This window comes from Rhinopithecus bieti, unplaced genomic scaffold (genome assembly GCF_001698545.2).
Source record: "Rhinopithecus bieti isolate Rb0 unplaced genomic scaffold, ASM169854v2 scaffold_38740, whole genome shotgun sequence".
In the NCBI taxonomy this organism is placed as follows: domain Eukaryota; kingdom Metazoa; phylum Chordata; class Mammalia; order Primates; family Cercopithecidae; genus Rhinopithecus; species Rhinopithecus bieti.
The window spans coordinates 1-1,113 of NW_016815870.1; the positions used below are offsets into that span (position 1 = coordinate 1).

At 34.4% G+C, this 1,113-nt stretch overlaps 1 protein-coding gene across 1 annotated transcript in view; it reads right to left on the bottom strand.

Moving 5' to 3' along the window:
* Positions 1–147: 147 nt before the first annotated feature.
* LOC108516549 (kelch-like protein 4) overlaps positions 148–1,113 on the bottom strand; it is a gene marked incomplete at its 3' end in the record, with an annotated part of 21,340 nt that continues 20,374 nt past the window's right edge. Inside the window, exon 7 of the mRNA XM_017854103.1 lies at positions 148–360. Coding sequence (XP_017709592.1) covers positions 148–360 — 213 coding nt within the window. The remainder of the gene's footprint in view (positions 361–1,113) is intronic.

Consider the following 1,113-nt stretch of genomic DNA (forward strand, 5'->3'; position numbering starts at 1 on the left):
TCCCTAGATTCCTGTTGTACTATTTAATTTTCTTAGGGTGAGCATAAAAATAAATTGATTTCCATTTAAAAGAAAAAAATTCTTTCTATTTCTAAAAAAATAAATAACCGAATAATTACATACAGAAAGAAATAGAAAAAAACTTACCGTTCCACACAGTCAGAAAGTCTGGAGCAATGGTTGGAAGCAGGGGCATCGTGCCCCCCTACAACATATAAGAATCCATTATATGTGGCAACTCCCACACCTCCACGTCTTTTGGACATTGGAGCACACAAACTCCACTTGTTAGTGTGTGGGTCAAAGTATTCCATTGATTTGAGGCAGGAACTTCCATCACGTCCACCAATAGCATATAATCTAGATAAACAGACAGAACCGCGTGTATGTATATGTGTGTGTATACATACACACGCAAAATGCATGCATACAGTGAGAGTGAGAGAACTTTGCACAAAGCTTTTCAAGTTTCTGAAGGGTCTGACTATATATTCTACTCCTACACTATTTTGCAGTGAATAGCAGAAGTCTGTGAATAGATCATTACCTGAGGGCACCTGTTAAAATCTATCCCAACCCAAACCTCCCTTTTTCACTATCTTTGTCACAGTCATTTTAACATAATTGAATAAAAGATTTCATGGGATATGAGGCACAGAAAAAAAGAGGGAAAGATCAAAAGGATTGGCAGGATAGTTCCAAAGACCAACTCCAACAACTTTACAATTTTAGCAGGGTTCAATTACCTAGGAGCCAGAATCTATTGTTTTTATGTATCGCTTTATATTTGCATTAAAAAATTATCACTTAGAAGACATTAACTTAGTAAACAACTAAGGAAAGAGGATAGAACCTAGAAACTAGATTTTTTTTTTCCCTAGGAAGTGATATTGGCTATGACATTTCTCCCATACACTTTAAAATGCCATTCTTTTGATTAGCATTTTAAAAATAATTTTAAAGTTATCATGCATTAATAAAGAAGACAGACGTTTATTAATCCTTATTCCTATAACTTCCCTTCATGCTGAGTTGTAAACAATAGCAACTCAGCAAAGCACAATTAAATGGGGCAGATTTCATGTTTTCATCCTTTTCTTTTTTTTTTTTTTT